Source organism: Anabrus simplex, chromosome 1 (assembly GCF_040414725.1).
Source record: "Anabrus simplex isolate iqAnaSimp1 chromosome 1, ASM4041472v1, whole genome shotgun sequence".
Lineage (NCBI taxonomy): Eukaryota > Metazoa > Arthropoda > Insecta > Orthoptera > Tettigoniidae > Anabrus > Anabrus simplex.
Genome location: NC_090265.1, coordinates 492,766,353 through 492,784,414, shown reverse-complemented (window position 1 = coordinate 492,784,414; position 18,062 = coordinate 492,766,353). Strand labels below are relative to the sequence as shown.

Genomic DNA, 18,062 nt, shown 5'->3' with positions numbered 1-18,062 from the left:
ACATTTATATCGCAGGTAGTTAAAATACTGGAAAGGACATTAGAAAGAAGAATGAGAAAAAAGATTGAAGGAGAGTTACAAGAGGAACAATATGGCTTCAGGAGTGAAGATCTACAGTGAACCCAATCTTAGCTTGAGACAGCTGATGGAAAAGAACTGGTAATATGGAAAGGATTTGGTCATGACTTTCATAGATATAGAAAAGGCATATGATAGTGTCCCTGGAGGGAAGGTTTGGGAAACCGTGGTTGGAAGAGAAATGTTAGAAATAGTGCAAGCAGTGTACAACATCTGTGTTAGCAGGGTACTGACCCCAGTTGGAAAGACAGAATGGTTTAGTAATAAGACTGGACTAAGACGGGGAGTGTGCTGTCACCTCTATTGTTTATTATGGTCATAGATGAAATTGTAAAGGAAACAAAGGAATCCTATGTAGTTCAAGAGATGAAGATACTGCTGTTAGCAGATGATGATGATGTGATCTGGGGAAAGAACAGCAGGGAAGTGCAACGACGACTAGATGTACTAAACGAAAAAATTGAGAAGTATGGCAGTGAAATCAGTACAGATAAGAGCAATACTATGTTGATGTCGAGAGGTGACAGGCAAGGAAAGGGCACAGTTAAGTTGGAAGTCAGAGTCTGGAAATTGTGGACAGCTTTAAATACCTTGGAAGTGAATTAAATGGGCCTCATACACCGCGAGAGTCTGTTTGCGCATACAGATAAATATTACATTATAACTTCACTGATATGTAACATACCATCACAAAAACTGATATAGTAGACACATAGAGCTTCCATTTCATATATGATTGGGAACAGTATATTATTACATGAGTTATTGAAACAAAACATGGTTGTGACTTTTTTAACTTTATAAAGCACAAAAAACACGATTTAACAAAAAATACTGATCTGAATTGATTCTTTTTTCCTGTAAAGAAGATGCTTAAATCTCAAGGATGAAGCACTGTGAATGTTATAATGGAAATTGTTTAAAAAAAAATTTAAATTGTCTCTCAAAAATTTAACAGTTTTTTGTTTAATTTCCCAAGTATATCTTAATTATTTTAAAATATAACTTCATGAATGTGCTTCATCCTGTAGAGATCATTAACAGGGATATTAATGCCAAGTTTCATGCAGTTATCTGAAATAGTTCCGGAGATATTGTGTTTTCCCCTACAAAAAAAAAAAAAAAAAAAAAAACCTTTCGGGAAAATAGCTTTGAAATTTCAACACTTCGTATCGACATACACTGTGCTCAAAAAACTCCTGGAGCATATGTTTCGCCTTCCAGCTCAATGTTTTTAATGTGTTTTTCAAGTCTTGAGTCTTCTCTGGGTTTTCCTTGCCTCCTTGGATGCCTCTTGATGCCTCTTCTCTGCAGATTTCACTTGAAGAATATCTCGCTGATTCAGAACAGTTTCTGATATCTTCCCAGCAGTCACATCCAGTTTCTGTAACACTTGTAACTTGCTAGCATTGCCATCATTGAATGAAGTCACAGCATCAAAAGCAGCAATGCTCACGATTTTTCCTCCACTGTTTGTGTTTTTTGGGCAAATTGTCCACACTTTATTATTGAAGGATTCATTGGCGTTTGCGTGCAATCTTTCAGGCATCTTCTTAGCAGTTCTGTTGTGACTAAACCCTTAAAAATAGGCTTTATTGCCGTCATAATGGCCATGGGAGTTAGGTGTGGGTGTCGATAACTTCTTTCGGTTCCTTCTACCTGAGCTAGATGATAACCACACCAGGACTCAGAGCCAGGTGGATAAAAATAGTGTTGAGGGACCAAGTCCTTTGATGCCTCGTGGTTCCAAACGGCTCATATGGCCTTTCTCATGTCATTGACACTGTCTTTGTTTGCTCTTATGGCATTGCCATAATAAACCTGGAACTTATCAATAATGGCGTCACTGAGTCGACCTGCACCACCAATGCCCTTGCCATCTTCCAACTCTTTTTCTGCCATTTTCATTCTGAAATTCCTTAGTCTGGTCCTCATTCTCTTCTGTATATGACCCACGCACTAAATTTTTTTAATATCAACACTGGGGCCATATGGCATGAAGTCATGTACTAATGTGAAACTTCTCGTATCACCATCACCTATATATTCAATTTATTTTACATTGTACTTCCTTTCAGAGTGGAAGAAAATATCTCTCAACCCCAATACTTCATACTGGCAGCACTACCATGATGATTAGCTGTGGAGTTGGGATGATGCTTTTCAGCCCATACTTCATATTCTTGCCCTTTCTTAGGTCCTTTTTGTTTGCTACATACCCTGCAATACAAAGACTTCACCTGTATATCTACGACTTTCCCACTTTCTGCCCGTATCGTGACATATGTCCATGTGTCTTCCAAGAACCGTCTCCTGAAACTGTGATTTCATGTTTTTCAGGTTCGGGTGACATTTGTATCTCTTGTTCTATGGCCCTCTACATTGACTCTTCAGCAACTATCTTTGTAGCATCTGCAATTCTACGAACAGTAAGTCCGTACGTAGTTTGTTTTATTGGAGGCGGTAAGTCCATTAGCCGACAAAACAATTGCAGACTTCTTAGACCTTATCCTTCTATTTATTTCAGACACACCATTTTGTCCTGTAACACTACTACAAAATTCACACTGAAAATTGAATGTACTGGCCAGACCAGACATAGTAATTTCTACCAATGTAATGTTGTTATGGTAGACTTTACAACACAGATTCTCACTTATAGCAGTATATAAACTAGGAAGATATACAATCCTATGACCAACATTATGTAGACTATGCACAGTTTCTTCACTTGTCGGTGTACTTCGTTCCGGGCTAACCTTCAAATCAAGCTTCCTGGCAGATGCACTATTTTTAGAAGTTCCAGGTCTCTGAAGATCACTGGCTTCATTATCCCCGTTTGTATGTTGATTTCCAAAGAAACGTCTCTTTTTGGACCTCACCACACTACCTTTCTTTCCCATTGTTATTCCGAAATGATATGTAAAAACTCACAAGGATAACACACCACAAAGATGCTACTCACCACATGGAATATATTGGAACTGAAATACATATCAAAACAAAAGAAGCTTGCACCTTCCTGTTCATGGTTCCTTGACTACACGCAAAGTTTCTCGAACTACAGGCAGCCATTTTTAGTCCACAACAAGTCTGCAATCGGTCCGGTGATACAAAAACAGTAACCGAGAATTTATACAGAGGACACTGACAGTTGATGTCACACCCACTTCATTGACAGATGTGCACATGGTCTCACGTAATATGCTATATCTCTGCAAAAATGCCAATTTAGCTATGAAACTTAACAGATGTACTAAGAAAGGTACGGTTTTTCATATAAATGCAAAAAAGAAAAAAACGGAAATTTTGATATCTCGCGGTGTATATGAGCCCCCTTTGCAAAATGCTAGGGTGGACATGGAGATTAGCAAGAGAGTGCAACAAGGCAATGCCTTCTACCAGAGTGTAAACCACCTTGTCTGGAATAAAGAAGTACCAAGGAAGTGTAGAGAGTGTAGGAAATGTATTGTGCACCCGTATTGACTTATGCAGCTGAGACCTGGACAGTAAGAAGTAGGGAAGAGAGTAGAATTCAAGCCAGGAAAATGAAATACCTAAGAAGTATGATAGGAAAGTCAAGGGAGAATAGATTGTGAAACGAAGATGTGAGAAACGAGGTCGGAATGGAAAACCTAAGTGAGGGAGAGGGTGAAGGCTGTAGTCCTTATTGAGATGGTGGATATTAAAAAAAAGTACAATTAAAGGTTCCTCCACCTTTAGAATACTAATATTTTTTGTTTGTTTAGTTAGCAAAGTAAGAAAGCAGACATTCCCATAAGACCCACAGTTAACTATAGGAACAGACTGACTTACAAGACATCCAAATTTATTCACAACTTTTAAAAAAAATATTCAAATTTGAGAACCTCAGCTCTATTAGAAATTCTATAGAATTTCGTAAATTGACCAAAAACTTAGTTTTACAACCATATCATAAAATGTATTCTTTTGACATAAAAAAATATGTACTCCAACATACCGATCACAAAAACAAATAAAGGTTAATTTTCAGAAACATAGCAAATTAAGCGCATACAAAATTGAAAAGTTCTTAAATTTTTAGAATTTGTAACTTCTAACAATTACTTCACTTTTAATGGTAAATTCTATGAGCAAGATAGCCTTCCTATGGGTTTCAGGGATAATGGCAGAAATTTACTTGGACCATTTGGAAAATCAAAGGAAATAAGTTAAGGACGCATTATGTCGACGATACTTTTGCTTTGATAGATTACATCAGCAATGGCGATATTATCCTTGAACAATTAAATGCAGTTGACCCATGGATTAAGTTCACTTCCGAAGTTGAGACCAATAACTATTCAAACTTTTTAGATCTCACCATTAATAGCAGCTCAAACAAACTTTCTTATAATATCTATAGAAAGACTACTCAAACCATAAGCAAGATTCTGTGCACCGGACTCTCAAAAAAGAGCAACATTTTATAGCCCAATTCATAGAGCTTTTAACGTCCCTTTATCTGACGTGAATCTAAGGAAAGAACTCAACACCATCTGCTTTATTGCAAGTAAAAACGGTTTTGGCAGACATTTCATAGGTAGGATTGTCAGTAAAATTGTAAACAAATCCACCTCAACTCTGCTCGGAGAGACTAAAAAGAAAGCAGAAAACTATGCCACCTTCACTTACACCAATAGAAATATTTATGAAATGGCATTCTTGAGAAACATAATTTCAACATTACTTATAAAAGAATCAATAACAATGATAATCTCTTCTGTAACCAGTACAAAGTGAATAACACCAATAACATATACCACAAATCATGTGTATACATATTAAATTGTAACCAATATCCAGCGAGTTACGTTGGTCAAACTGGAAGAATTTTTTTATTAGATGTAAAGAGCACGTCAACACCTCCAGACACAACAAATATTCCACCATGAGTACCCACGTAACAGAATGCAACCACCCCTTCACTTCCATAGAGCAGGACTAAAAAATTCCTTGCTTCAATAATAAGGGCAATTTACTTAACATATTAGAAAACATTTTCATTAACATAGACCATAACTGTAATCCTGCTCGCAATTTAAATAAAATTTCGGAAACTGTGAATGTGCTTTTCGAGGCATTATTCAGCAATTTCTCCATGAACAAGCCTCGCAACAGACTTTTACACACTCACCCCCCGCCCAGTGGATCCAACCCTCCCCTACTCTCCCTCCAAACTAGCTTCCATCACATACGGCCTCCACAGTTCATCTTCAGTCAGCCGTCAGCTGTAACACATGTATCAAGCCTAACCTCTCTTGGGCATACAAGGACATAAGTATTCAGATGTGCCGCATATTAATTCAATTTCCCTTGTAATTATGCTTTAACGTTACTTACTTTTATCATTGCTGATAGCGATCGTTTTCGTTCTAGGAATATTCAACCATGACACTATTTTTCTCCATGTGTGCACTTAGTTAAATATTCCACCTACCTCATATCCTAACCAAGAATCATCAACACCACCACATCACGCCAACAAGAAGAGTTCAGTCATTGAACTCTAATGGAACTATTACGTCTGTTAAACAATTTTATCTTCATTTTAACAGAACTGCTTGCAGACTGAACGCTGAAAGGCATAACAGTCTATAATGATAATGTATGTATGTATGTATGTATGTTTAACAGAACTAAAAAGCATTTGTGCTCCAGCATTTCAAATGTGATTATGCATTTTTACTTGACGTATTCGATAACCCGAATCGTATTTTAATGTTTATTTGTCTTTGTCTGTTTTACTTATCTTACAAGTATCTCGGCTGATGATGTCCACCAAGAAGGATGAAACATGTCCCGACATTTGTTAATTGTTAATTAAACAAACGAAAGAAGTATTGTAAAGGTGGAACCTTTGATTAAAAAGTATACTAACGACAATACGGGCTTTGGATGATAGGAAAACTTAAAACGGTCCACCTTTTCAATACAAAATGTTATAGTTTATTTATAACATGTATTTGTACTTGGAACTAGTTTCAACGCTGATCTGCGTCATCATCAGCCAAAATGTGGGAATAGGCAAGCATGCAAGCATTTATATTACACAAGGCGTTACATTAAACAATACACATCTTACAAGGAGATAAAAACAGGGACGAGTATAGAAACAAATGAATCGTTGAGAAAACAAAAGTTATACATATTAAAAATAACCTTAACCACACATCCTTGCAGTGCGAAAGTGTTCTTCTTGAATGATTCCTGAATATAAAACACACGTGCACACATTTCTGAAGAGCCAGCAGGCAGGACAACGTAAAGTGAAACCTTAAGAGTTCTCATTATTCTATGTTCTGACTAACTAATGAAGTCTCCCTTGAGTTCCTGATAAACATACTAAACAGGAAAATTTCCTTCACTCTCAACAATAGCTATAAAGACCAACGGTAAAATTCCATTTTAAATATTGTGCAGAGACGTGAAAGCATGATTTTGAACATGATATAACTCCTTCATATAACCCAGTTTTTTACACAAGGTGTTACATTAAATAATACACATCTTACGAGGAGATAAAAACAGGGACGAATGTAGAAACACATGCATCGTTGAGAAAGCAAAGTTATACATATTAAAAATGAGCTTAACCACACAACTTGCAGTGCGAAAATATTTGCCTTGAATGATTCCTGAATACAAAACGCACGCGCACACACTTCTAAAGAGCCAGCAGGCGGGGAAAAATGTAAGGTGAAACCTTAAGAGTGCTTCTGAGAAGAGTTCATCATTCTTTCTATGATCTGACTAACTAATGAAGTCTCCCTTGAGTTCCTGATAAACATACACAACAGGAAATTAAACAATACACATCTTACAAGGAGATGAAAACAGGGAAAGTTATACATATTAAAAATAACCTTAACCACACATCTTGTAGTGCGAAAATATTCGTCTTGAATGATTCCTGAATACAAAACACACGCGCACACATTTCTGAAGAGCCAGCAGGCAGGAAAAAGTAAAGTGAAACCTTAAGAGTTCTTCTGAGAAGAGTTCATCATTTTTTCTATGTTCCAACTAACTAATAAAATCTCCCTTGAGTTCCTGATAAACATACACAACAGGAAATTCTCCTTCACTCTCAACAATAGCTATAAAGACCAACGGTAAATTTAATTTTAAATATTGTGCAGAGACGTGGAAGCATGATCTTGAATATAATATAACTCCTTCATTTAACCCAATTTTTTACACAAGGTGTTACATTAAACAATACACAATACACAACAATTCATCAGAACCAGGCGACCTTTTTTATGCCAATCTCGTGTGCTGCTTTTGGTAGAGAGCAGTCAGCATTGGAGTACAACTGCGTCATTGATTCTGCATTTCCAAGCGCAGCGGTGTTCAATGAACAATGTGCTGGGAAACATTGACCTTGTCATCATTATTGTACCTCTTGTAAGTGATGGGATATTAGATTAATTTTACTGAATCGATTTATTTGATTCAGTTCACATTATTGAATCGATATAGTGATCCGATTCACAGCACATTACCCCAGCAACAATATTCAAAGCTTGCTGCTGCCATCTGGTCTTCATTCTATGAACTGCTTTCCTACACATCATCTTGATTTCAGATTCAGGTTTCTCCTGGCAGCCACCTCTTTGCATCAAAATTTGATGTTGCAAAGCCCTTCTCCCCACTGCTACAACTCCATTAAATAAGTATATAGAATTAGATGAAAAAATCTGTACGTGCAATCATCAGTGATCTGCATTTAGAGCTGTTGCCCAGGTGGGAGATTCCCTATCAATTGTTTGCCTAGTGTTTTCTTAAATTATTTCAAAGAAGATGGAAATTTCATTGTATTCGCAGTAAGTATGCAATACAAAACAAATAAGTTAAAAAATGAAATGCAGGAATAAATAGGTTCTTGTGCAGTACTATACATGCTTATTACATTACAGTACAAAACTTATGTAGTTAATAATTTCGTGTGTCTATTTCTAGCCGGGTGCAGCCCTTGTAAGGCAGACCCTCCGATGAGGGTGGGCGGCATCTGCCATGTGTAGGTACCTGCGTGTTATTGTGGTGTAGGATAGTAGTGTGTGAGTTGCAGGGATGTTGGGGACAGCACAAACACCCAGCCCCTGAGCCATTGGAATTAACCAATGAAGCTTAAAATCCCTGACCTGGCCGGGAATTGAACCAGGGACCCTCTGTACCGAAGGCCAGTACGCTCACCATCCAGCCAACACGTCGGACACTTACGTAGTTATACTACTACTACTACTCAAATGTTATTCCCACCGTTCTTTGAAAGTCACAACTGTATATATTATGTACAGAATTAGATGTAAAAATACCTGTGTTCGCAATAAATAGCCTACATATTAAATATAAGTCAAATAAGTTGCTTTACCTTGCACCGACACAGACAGGCCTTATGGTGACGATAGGCTTGGAGTGGAAAGGAAGTGGCCTTGGCCTTAATTAAAGTACAACACCAGCTTATGCGTGGTGTGAAAATGAGAAACCACGGAAAACCATCTTCAGGGCTGCCGACCGTGGGATTCGAACCCACTATCTCCCGGTTCAAGCTCATAGCTACGCGACCCTAACTGCATGGCCAACTTGCTCGGTCATCTTTGAAAATATGTTTCTTTCTATCAGAATAGGATATTTTAAATCGCTATATTTTGTATAGAGTACCCGAGATGCAGAGTTGCTCTGTGGTTTTCTGATTCAACATCTTTTTACTTGAGTTATTGCATCAGTCAGCTCACTTAACCACTGTACACGAACACCGGTGATCTCGTGATTCGATTATTAAAGTCTTATGCAGTGATGCGACATACAAACTGAGAAAATACTGAACTGTTCTTCCCAATATAAAACAGACAATTTCTAATGGTCACAAGCATGACTTATAGTCATAAGGTACGCTAGAGAGCAGCGGCGAAGCGTGAACTAAGTAAGGAGGGAGACCGAGATTTTTTTAAAAATTTAAACTATTTTAATCACATTAGTGTATATATGGAATTTTGTTTTCGACGCATACAGATCTACATTCAATATTATATTAATGACTGAAAGTAAGACAAATCCTATAACAACTTATAATCCTACATGCACTCGTTTTATTTGTAAATATAGACTAAATGGGCAGTGGGAGTTGTCATATATTGCTATGTAGATTTAATAAGAGAAATAAGAAATAAATAGATTTTCGTACAAGTCACCTTAAACAATATTCTTGTAAATGAGTTCAATCCGCCTGTCCTTCATTTCAGCAAATATATCTTTACCCCTCGTCTTGAAGTCTCTGGTTGGTCACTGAATTCCTGAAATAGGTTTTAATTCGTTTCAAGGCATTAATAGCGCGTTCACTAGAAACTGACGTTAACAGAATATACGGCATCTAGTTAAGCAATTTTGTTGTTTCCGTATGCACACACTGGAGTTCAGTATTCAGAATGTAAGCCAGTAGTTGTGGGGGTTATAATACCTTAACTAATAATGCCGGGCAAGGAAATGCATGTACTTGAAGGGTTTTCATGCTGTCATTCATTTATTAGATGTAAGTTTGCTATATTTCGTATTTGAATATGATTATTTTATTTTTAGACTGTCTTATGATAAAATAAATTCAAATTAACTACATAAAAACATGTCTGAGATGATAGCCAATAAGAGCACCTTTATACCTGGGATCCAAATACTAGCCAATGAGAGCAAGAAGAGACGCTGGCAAGTCTGTCTACTGGGCGGAGAAATCTCGCTATAGGAAAGTCATAGTTCCACAGTCAGCACCTACAGATAGCGTTAGTGTTGCTCTATCTGAAATCAAAGGGATCATACACAGAATGGACAGCGTCTACTTTCGCCTACATGCTTCGTGTAACTGACGCGAGCCCTAACATTGCTGAAGTGAGACAAAAATAAGTAAAGCAGAGATTATGATAATGTCATGAATGTGAAAATAACTAATGTCCTAAAAATAACTGAATTAACTAGACTTTATTTCATTCACAAAATGTTACGGGTACACGCTGTCTACCCTGTCTCCCCTGACGCTTCGCCCCTGCTAGAGAGTTGAATTAATTGTCAAATGTCAACTAAGTTATAATACTGATTCATTAAACTAATAAATAGAATAACCTAATAGCCTACCTATTTAGTAGCTAGTTAGTTTGGAATTATGTTTTGATTACCTTTTTAACACTGCAAATAAATCCATCTATTATTTAAACTGCCCTCTAAGAAGAGGACAGTGAATGCAAATGAGTATTATTTTCAAATGAGCTGAGAGCGAGAGCCTGTCTGAGCTTACGATCCTTTCAGTGTACCATGGCTCTGTATGTCTTGCTGCAGCGGAAGTTCGGCTCCCTGCCAATGTCTGCTGTGCCGATAATGAACTGTGTGTGTGTGTGTTGTGTCACTGATCTATGAGTGAGCCACTCAGCACTGTCTGCTGCGAGTCAGATGAATTGTGTGCCATGAGCTTGCCGTTCCTTTGCATCGATTCACTCGAACACTTGAATAAATCGATGCACTGCTTCGAATAATACACTCAGTAGCCAACATTAACCTCTTGGTCATTTCTTGAAATGTAGTTCTAGTTAGTACAAAATGAAATCTTGAAGAGAAGGTATTTAATACATTTAATGATTGAAGAATTAGTCAGTAGAATAGCTTCATACATTTTTTGACTCAGAAACCCAGTAACCTTTACTTTACTGAATTTCTTGATTTTTGCCAGATGCACTAGAGATTCATATGTCTAGCTTATGTCAAAAAAGTGCATTTTCTGTTTATGGTGATGTGCGTAAGTGCTGTTTACTTCCTGAACATCAAATCCTTTCCTTATGAATTTCAATGAAGCAATAGTTGCACCGTAATTCTGGAACGCTGGTGTTTTCGGACAGGAAGAGGTTTCCTTCAATTATTCTAGAGCAGTTATGACCTCTATAGAGAATACTTCTTTAACTCTTTTTTACATTAATGTTTTCTAACTTTGTAGGTGCTTCCTTTAGAAAAGAAGCAGACTTAAATTAAATTGTTTGATTGCACTTCATACAAGTTTTCTAATGCCTGCTTCTTATTTCTTCTAGTTCATCGGTCACTGTCTTTTCTAGAAAAAAGTTACTAACATTGCTTGAAAGCTAGAAATGAAGATCTGCTTTGGTTTTCTGGATGATATATTTGTGGCTTTATTGTTTTTCCTCTCGACAATCGTCTCGTCATTGCATTAGTTTTGTGGTTTTCAATAGGTACCTTATCTCAGTATTACAAAACCACAAACCATGACAGCATCAGGGTATGGAGTTATAGACCAGAAAATTTTTTGAGAAGAAATAAGCCACAGTTTGATAAGCCATTTATTAAGCAGTACAATAATTTATTCATAAGTAATGTCTTATTTTTCTTGTATCTTGAAGAACAGGTAAGTCATTGGATGTATTTCTACATATAACAGCTTTTGTCTCCTTAGGACCAAAAAAAAAAAATTATCTAACTTCTTATCATACTGTACCTAGTGTTTGACATACGTCTCATCATTAATTAGAGAACACATTCTTTCGACTTCATTCAGCCTTTCCCACACTAATTGAAGCCTAGCTGTCGCTAGGACTGTTCCATCTGCTGCACGTGATGTGTCCCCTATATTACATGAAACAAGCTTTAACAGCTTCATTTTTTATCCCCTGTGTGCTCCTTGATGGTAATTTAAACATACTGTTTCTACCATACTTGGACCATTTAGGTAAAATAATTTGCCGGATTACACATTATTTTAAACATTTTTCTGGCCATCCATGTAATGTGATCTGAAATGAATGAACATTTTACATTGGAAGGGTTATGTTCATTAATTTCTAGCATGAATTTAAACATGTGCAGTGTTGGTTGTTATATTGATGCCTCTTTGGTGACGGTGAAATAATTGTTGTGAGTATTATTTTCAATCTGAACTGCAAGGGACTTGTTATTGTGATAAGTCAAATTGGTACAATACACATTGTCTCGGTCTTTATAACATCTTTTTTTTTTGCCATAGTAGTAACTTCGTTATTGCCTTGACCCTGTACTGTTTGTAGTTGTCATCTAACTTCCTCTTTTTTCCACAATTCACATGTTTTATGGTTGTTCTCCTTTCTGGGGTTACTTAAGGTGTTTTGTATACAGGATAGTCTTCAAACACAGCGGGGGCATCATTATCCTTCAATTTCTTTATTTTCATCCCAGGGCGAAAATAAGATTGAAGAAAATGCCACCTACATGTACAAAAGAAGTTTTTGGCTCAAAATTAATAATAATAGAATTTAATGCAGCCAATGGCCAAGAAATAAATACAAAATTGAAGACAAATGCATCACTAGAGATAGCACTGAGCCATTTCTGTCTGAACTCTGAATGGCATGGAAATTCATGAAAAGTCCCTTTTACTTTCCTGCTCTTATTATGGCAGTATACCATCCATCTATGAAAAATACTTCATTAAACACCAACACTTGTAATAACAAGGAAAATGCTGGCCTAATGGAATTAAGAAGGCTGTCAAGAGGGACATCCTACTAGCGCTCCTATGAGAAAAACTTCAACTAAGAGCTGTTCGCTGCTTAGCATGGAAGCAGATGCAAATTACAAGGTGTTTTAAGCATAGCAGATGGCGATGCTTGTACCATCTATTGCATCAGTTTTTCTATAGAGCTCAGCTTTTGTTGTCATGCTTTCTGTCATTTGCTTTGCCTTCCCACATTTGGTAAATTGAGATCATCCACTGCAATAATATTCCTTTCTGTGTCATTCTGCACATAGCTTATTATCTTGTCAAATAATTGCGTGTCAGCATCGCCTCTTCCAGATCTGTACTTTCCAAAAACGTTAAGTTGCCTATGTGATTTGAATCCCTCCACGTGCTCTCTTAGAAATTGTTTTCACAGTATCACATTACAACTCTTGGACAGAGCTTGAAATGGACATTTTAATGAAATAGGTTGCGCTATGACTTCTATGAGTAAGCTGGTGGCAGTCATGATCACAGCGACTTTATTTAACCTTTTTCTCAATTTCTTGGGCTAAGCATGTGTGTGGATTTGGCTCTGTTTTATGGCTGGAATTCCTTCTTGATGCCAACCCTAAGTGAAGGGATGTAATCACTATTGCATGTTTCTGTGGTGGTTAGGTGTATGAAGTTGTGTGACGTGTGTAGATGAAGATATGTACTGAGATGAACTCTACAACCCAGTCCTCAAGCCATAGGAATTAACGATATACACGTTAAAATCCCTGGCCTGGCTGGGAATTGAATCTGGGGCCCTCTGAACCTAAGGCCACTATGCTGATCATTCAGTCAAGGAGCCAGACATGCTCAGTACAGTACTGAAATGTTAAAGTAAAAAATGATAAGTATTGAAATATTTACATACAATCAGGCAAATAAAAAGAACTTCTACCACTAATAAGTACTTTCAGCAATGAATTCACACTGAATGAAAATGTAGTGAAGTATCTGAAATATATAATTAAAATGAACGAAACGATCTGTAACAATTTAATTGTTTTTCAAAAGTAAAGGAAATTACAACAGTGAACGTTACACAATGTAGATTAGATATTGTCTTTATTGGTGGAATACTACTTCCTTTCCTTGCTGCAGCCTCTATGGAAATTCCTTGTGTTTTTAATTTTCACCAAAGCTGTCACCAGAAATATGCTTGTCACTTGACTCATCGCTATCATCCTGTAAATTTATGACGTTCACTTCCTTGACTGTCCAGCACCATGTCTGTCATAATCTTCCTCTTCCCGCTATTACATCTGGGGTTACAAATTGTCCCCACTATTATACCCTAGTGTGTACAAAATTCTTTGTACTTGCCCGAACATGTCGGTCCATTGGGACTCACATCAAGGAACATCAAAGAAATATCCGTCTCAACCAGCCAGACAAGTCGGCAATAGCTGAACACACACTATCGTCGGGTATGTTCCAAGATGTTCGAGCTCTTACCCATGCTAAACACTACAGGTCTGGCATTATACGGGAATCTGTGGATTAAGGATTTACATAGGTAGTTCTCTTCCCTGTCCTATCTATATTATTTCGTTTTGGTGTTTTCCAAATTCGTACGTTGATTATCACCAGTTGGTTCATTCCAAGCTATGTGTTATGTGTTAATGTTATACTTTCATTAATATGTGTACACTAGTTATGCTCCCCACTCTCACACCGTCTTACATCATCCTCCTCTGATTTTCTCCACATACTTTCTTTCCATTCTTCAGCTCTGTTCTATTCTTTACTGGTGTCTTTTGTTGAATTCATTTTGTTTTATTAGGTTCTATTTTCTTCTACCACATTCATCCATGATTCGTCTGGTGTCCTCTCTGATACTTCTCAAGCACACATGGTGTGATAGAACATCTTAATTGGAGACATGATATAGGCTTTAGGGCTTATGCTGTTTCTTGACACGGCATAAGCCCAAAAGCCTGTATCATGTCGATACATATGGGCCGTGAAAGCATCAATGGCAATCTTAATTGGAGCTTAATGTTGTCGTCAGCTTCTGCTTGGAGCGCTGTGCCAGCATACAGCGAGCCACCTGGTGACAAATGAGAGTACCAGTACAGTTCTCCAACGGAAAAGCATTCCTAAATTCAAACCCTCATTATTGTAGAAGACTTCCTCGTGAACAGTTGAGATTTTCTTCTGAACACGAGCAAAGTTCTGTACGAAAAGTAAGGAGTTTCACTCTTTTTTTTTTTTACACAGCATAAGCCCTAAAACCCATATCATGACTAACACCGCCACTATTTCACCTGCTGGTCCAGGCAATTGGGGAAGGGAAGACAGAATGAAGATCATTGAAGGAAAAAAGAAGGAAAGACCTATAGTTATGTAGATGTGGAAATCTTACTGGAGCTGGAACACTAAATTGTGATCTACAGGTATGGGTGAGATTTTGTGCATAAAGTGTACATGGCAGTAAATGTAAATTGTGATGACGATTATAGTTTGATATCTTTGAAATCTTTTCTTAAAGATTAAAAGTCCAATATTCTCATAATTCTTTTGTATTTTTGTATTAAGTAGAGTGGCAGATGAGGAATTCTAATCTCCAAAGAGTCTGTGTACCAAAATAATATATTGCAGTATTTTTTCAGGTGAACTTCCAATTTGGTATTTGACGTGTGTATTTCTCTAAGTTAATTTCATAACTGATTTATTAAATGCATAAGTTTAACAGTGTCTGAACTGTTTGTGAGGAAATCCATGGTTTATCAGCTGTAATATTTGGTATGTTCTTATTTATTCTTGCTAGGTGCTTTTTTTAATTTTCCGAACATGTATCTACTTCCATGTAACTTTTGTAAAATGAACTTTGTGGTAGAGAACATTCAAGGACCATTCCCTTTGTCATCTCTTACCTGTTTCTCTGTATAACTTTTCAAATTTATCTCAAAGTATGAATTTTTTAAAGGCATTTTGGACTGTATAATTTTAATGAATTTTATTTTTTCTAATTTTATTGAATTGTAAAATTAATTTTTAATTGGCCAAGAATGCTTATTTTATTCCATGATTGTTTTTGTTGTAAAACTTTTCCTTCAAGATAATTACATTTTGAAGCCGGTTCTGAAGACTAAGCATGTCTGCTGAAAGGCATTGACTTGAGTATTCTTCCTTCACAGCTGTCGGTGGGTATGGGTCCATTGGTTAATTCTACACAGACCAATGGAAGTTTACCTGCATCACTCCAATCTCAATCATTACATAAACGAGAATCGGAACCTCAGCCACGACCATCACACAGGAAGGCTGATTCAGTAAGACATTTGTTGTATTGCTAAATTCCTAGTCATTTTGATTTGTTTCTCTTTTTATCTTTGTTACTTTAATTGCATTTGAAAGTGAGTGCCTGTTTTTTTCTATTTTTTTTTTCTGTTTGTAGCTTGATGTTTTGACATTGCAGTAGCTAGAATACAGTAGATTTGAAAGACTTGGTACTTACTTCCTTATGATGCTGTCATTCCTTGTCTTATATTAAGGGAGAAAGAAGCATTCGAGTAAGTTAATTGTTAATATTGGGATAAGGAACTTGTTTTAATCTAGTCTTTCTTAGTTTCTTTCTTAGCTCAGAATTTACCTTTGCTACTGTGTGCAGGCATATTGATTTGACATATTTTAACCCTGGAACCGGCAGTCGTCGCGATCGCGACTCATTTCCCTGTTACTCAACCGGCAGAGTCGCTATCGAGATGCATTACGCCAGCACTGACTAATTTCGAGATACCGCCTTGACATTCAACATCTTTATAACATATCTTGCATCGTGTTGAAGAGGAAACTCTACTCTATAATACAGCACAATTCTGAAGTAGCACAATTCTGAAGTAGTTTAGTGTGACAGTGTGTGCGGTATACACATGGAAAAACGAGAACGCTTTGCAAATTGTCATTCTGTTGTGCTTGGTGTGGTTGTCCGATGTGCATTTCCTTTCATGGCGCAAAATTATTGAATTGTCAGGAAGTAGATAAATTCGTAAATGCTTGTTTGATTTGGACGGCGAAGGTGATAGTGACGTATTTTTAGAAGGAATTGACGATGATTTTGACAATAATTCGTCAGGTAGTAGCAAGTTATATGAGCCTAGGCTAAGTGATTTTGACACTGATACTGACGATGATGTGGAACATCATGAACCAGGCACTGATGATGATAATGATAATGACGGTAATGCAGTTGACCAAACAGAACCGAAGTGGACAAGAGTTTATCCTCCAGAGCCAAAAATAAAAGTGGAAGAGAAGTTCAAGGTTCGAAGCGTGGGTGTACGAAATTGTCCTCCGGGAAACAGTCCTCCTCTAACATATTTCTATTTGTTTTTCTCCAATGCTATCTGGAATCATTTAGTGACTGAAACTAATAAATACGCACAGGGAATTATTCAAAATAAAACATATTCCGGAAATATGGGTCCGTATTCTCGTCTGTGAAGATGGCTTGACGTTACAGTATCAAAAAATCAAAAAACATTTCTCTAGTTATAAATATGGGTCTGAACCCTAATAACAATATTGAAAAATAGTGGTCCACTTCAAAATCGCAAATATTTCCATATTTTTCTAAAGTCATGTTACTAAAACGTTTCGACTGGAAAGAAATATTCTATAACCTGTTGGTAATGGTAATTTTGATGCGTACATACTCTATAGTTTGAACACCGGCAAACCCCTTGAACATGAGGAATTTAAGGTTAGTATTGTCGAAGGTCTTGTAGATGAAGAAACTCTTCAAAACATTCCACCTGGACTTTCAGGAGAAATGGGACATCAGCTGGTACGCCTCCCAGGGAAGAAACTGCGGTTGTACCCTGTCTGTTCGACTGCAGAGAGAAGTCACGTACCCACTTCTGGTGCCTAGGATGTAAGTGTGGTGTCCATAAACAGTACTACCATAAATTAAAACATTTTTGGAGGCCTATGGAAGCAGGAAGAAAGAGGAGCCAACCCGATGGTAGCGAGGATGAATCTGACTAAGTAGACTCACGTTTTGGTGTAATGTGCTTGTGTTATTTCAGTTCTATTTTACTTTACAATACTTCAATGTAGTGAAACCTTTCTACATATTTTTAATCAACATAAAATTGTGCAAATTTTGTATATAGTAAAATCTTCATATAATGTTACTTTTTACGTACACGTTGCCCAGAACTTTCGGATTACTTTGGAATATTTAGCGTGTTGAATACTTCGCCCATACTGCTTCAGGATACTAAATTAGTAAGTTTAATTTCCTACTATAGTAATCGTCATCCTATTCTGAATAAAATGACATGTTATACATGAAAATAAATTGAAAAACAACATTTTTACGAATTTTTTAAAAGTTGCTTGCAAAACTCGCCTACATGCTTGCCGCTTGAAGGTAAACCGCTTGGCGGTTCCAGTGTTAAGGAAAAGCTATAGTCCATTTGCCTGCAGTTAAATTACCATT

General features: G+C 36.9%; 1 protein-coding gene across 2 annotated transcripts in view; it reads left to right on the top strand.

Annotated features, from left to right (window-relative positions):
- The window catches only part of swm (Zinc finger protein swm), a 503,429-nt gene that overhangs the window by 62,568 nt on the left and 422,799 nt on the right, over positions 1–18,062 (top strand). For both annotated transcript variants that reach the window (XM_067135328.2, XM_067135327.2), the window contains exon 4: positions 15,757–15,891. In XM_067135328.2, coding sequence (XP_066991429.2) covers positions 15,757–15,891 — 135 coding nt within the window. The remainder of the gene's footprint in view (positions 1–15,756; positions 15,892–18,062) is intronic.